General features: G+C 48.9%; 1 protein-coding gene across 1 annotated transcript; it reads left to right on the forward strand.

The window, feature by feature from the left end:
• The first annotated feature begins 206 nt into the window (after window positions 1–206).
• Window positions 207–1,769, forward strand: HOXC6 (homeobox C6). The gene is given in 3 exon segments (XM_074164930.1): window positions 207–606; window positions 1,452–1,687; window positions 1,689–1,769. Coding segments are annotated over 3 exon segments (717 nt in total).
• Window positions 1,770–2,202: the final 433 nt, after the last annotated feature.

Raw genomic sequence — 2,202 nt, forward strand, 5'->3', positions numbered from 1 at the left:
TAGTTTCAACTAGGGAATCAACAGAAGCAAAAGCAATTTTTTCCCTTTTTGACACCCGCCTCCCCATTGGCTCCCCCCGGGTCAGCTGACTTTGTCATTTTGTCTGTCCTGGAGCAGAGCCTTCCCTATAACAATCTAGTTCAGACTACAAACTGGAGACAGAAATAAATATTAAAGAAATCACACAGCCAGGTGTAGAGGAGGATATGAATTCCTATTTTACAAACCCATCTTTATCCTGCCATCTAACCAGTGGCCAAGAGGTGCTTCCCAACGTAGCCCTCAATTCAACTGCCTATGACCCTGTCAGGCATTTTTCTACTTATGGAGCAGCCGTTGCTCAAAACCGGATTTATTCTTCTCCTTTTTATTCACCGCAAGATAACGTTGTGTTTAGCTCCAGCCGAGGACCTTATGACTATGGATCTAATGCTTTTTACCAAGAAAAAGACATGCTTTCTAGCTGCAGGCAAAATTCTATGGGACATAATACACAGACATCAATCGCACAGGATTTTACCAGTGACCAAAACAGGAACACTTCGCAAGAACAAAAAACTAGCATTCAAATATACCCATGGATGCAGCGTATGAACTCCCACAGTGGTAAGTTTTACAGCTCGGAGATATAAATTAAATAAACTGAACCATCTTTACGACCTTCTCCCTAGCAGAACAGGCTGAGCGACTTTTTATGGCCCCATAAAAACAATAATATAGCTCCTTCACAGTTGCAGCTACAGGCCTTTTATTTGTTAAGTTGTTGCGAGCAAATATGGCTTGTTATGCTCTTTCTAATTAAAAGACTTCGAGAGTGTAAAATATCTATAATAAAGTGCAGCGAGCTCTGCTCGGGAGTTAAGCACAAAATATTACCGGGGTAAAAATAAGTTTTAATGACGGGTGCGGGAAGTGCGGCGGTGGCGGGTTCCCCGCACGAAGAAGGGCCGGGGGAAGCACCCACTTCCCCCCCCTTCTTCTTTCCTCTTCCCCCCCCCCACCCCCCCCTTCCCCGGCTCCCCCAAATCCTCCAATTGGCAGAAATAATGTGAGGGGAAAAAAAAAAAAAAAAAGAAGAAAAAAAAAAAAAAAGTGGTGTTTGAGAGGGGGGAGCAGCATCCCGGGAGAAAAAAGAAAAAAAAAAACCCGCTGCGCGCACAGGGTTAATCTAATCCCCCCCCCCCAAAAAAAAAAAAAAAAAAAGAAAAAGAAGTATTTTAATTTTTTTTCGGGGGGTGGGGGTTGGGGGGGTGCTGGGGAGGGGGTGGGGTGGGGAGGAGCGGGGCGGCCGCGGGGTTGCGCGGGGGTGGAGGGGGGGGTTTTGCGCGGGTGCGGATGTCTTTTTTTTTTTTTTTTTTTGACTTCTCCCCCCCCCCCCCCCTTCTTTTTTTCCTTCTCCGCGTTCTAAGCGGGCTGACGATTTTTAGTCTGTTTTGTCTCGGCATCCCTAGGAGTGGGCTACGGGGCCGACCGCCGGCGGGGCCGCCAGATTTATTCCCGGTATCAAACCTTGGAGCTGGAAAAGGAATTTCACTTCAACCGGTACCTGACCCGGCGGAGGCGGATCGAAATCGCTAACGCTCTCTGCCTGACGGAGCGGCAGATCAAAATCTGGTTCCAAAACCGACGGATGAAATGGAAAAAAGAAAGTAATTTGAGTTCCACCCTCTCCGGGGCGGGAGGGGGGGGGGGCCGCCGCCGCCGCCGCCGACAGCTTGGCCAAGGAGGAGAAACGAGAAGAGACAGAGGAGGAGAAGCAGAAGGAGTGAAAAAAAAAAAAAAAAAAAAAAAAAAAAAAAAAAGTGACAGCTCGGCGGCAGGACACCCCCCCCCCCCAACACCGACACCCCCCCCCCCCCCTCACACTCCCCCCCCCTCCCCCTTCCCGTATTTATCACTGGCACAATGTTTGGCTACCTTAAAAAAAAAGAAAAAAAAAAAAAAAAAGAAAGAAAGAAAGAAAAAAGAATAAAAAAAATGATCATAACTAGGGGGGGGGGGATTTAAAAAAATAAGGTCTAAATGTGGACACCCCTCCACACCGCTACACAGTCCCCCCCCCAGCTCTTCCCAGTGACCCCCCCCCACCCCATCCCGCACACGCATCTCCGCCATCGCCTATTTATCCGACTCGGGATAAGACTGTTTCAAAGCCGCACACTTCCCCCCCCGCCCCCCCTTCACCTCCCCATCCCTCCGCCC

This window comes from Numenius arquata, chromosome 29 (genome assembly GCF_964106895.1).
Source record: "Numenius arquata chromosome 29, bNumArq3.hap1.1, whole genome shotgun sequence".
NCBI classification, from domain to species: Eukaryota; Metazoa; Chordata; class Aves; order Charadriiformes; family Scolopacidae; genus Numenius; species Numenius arquata.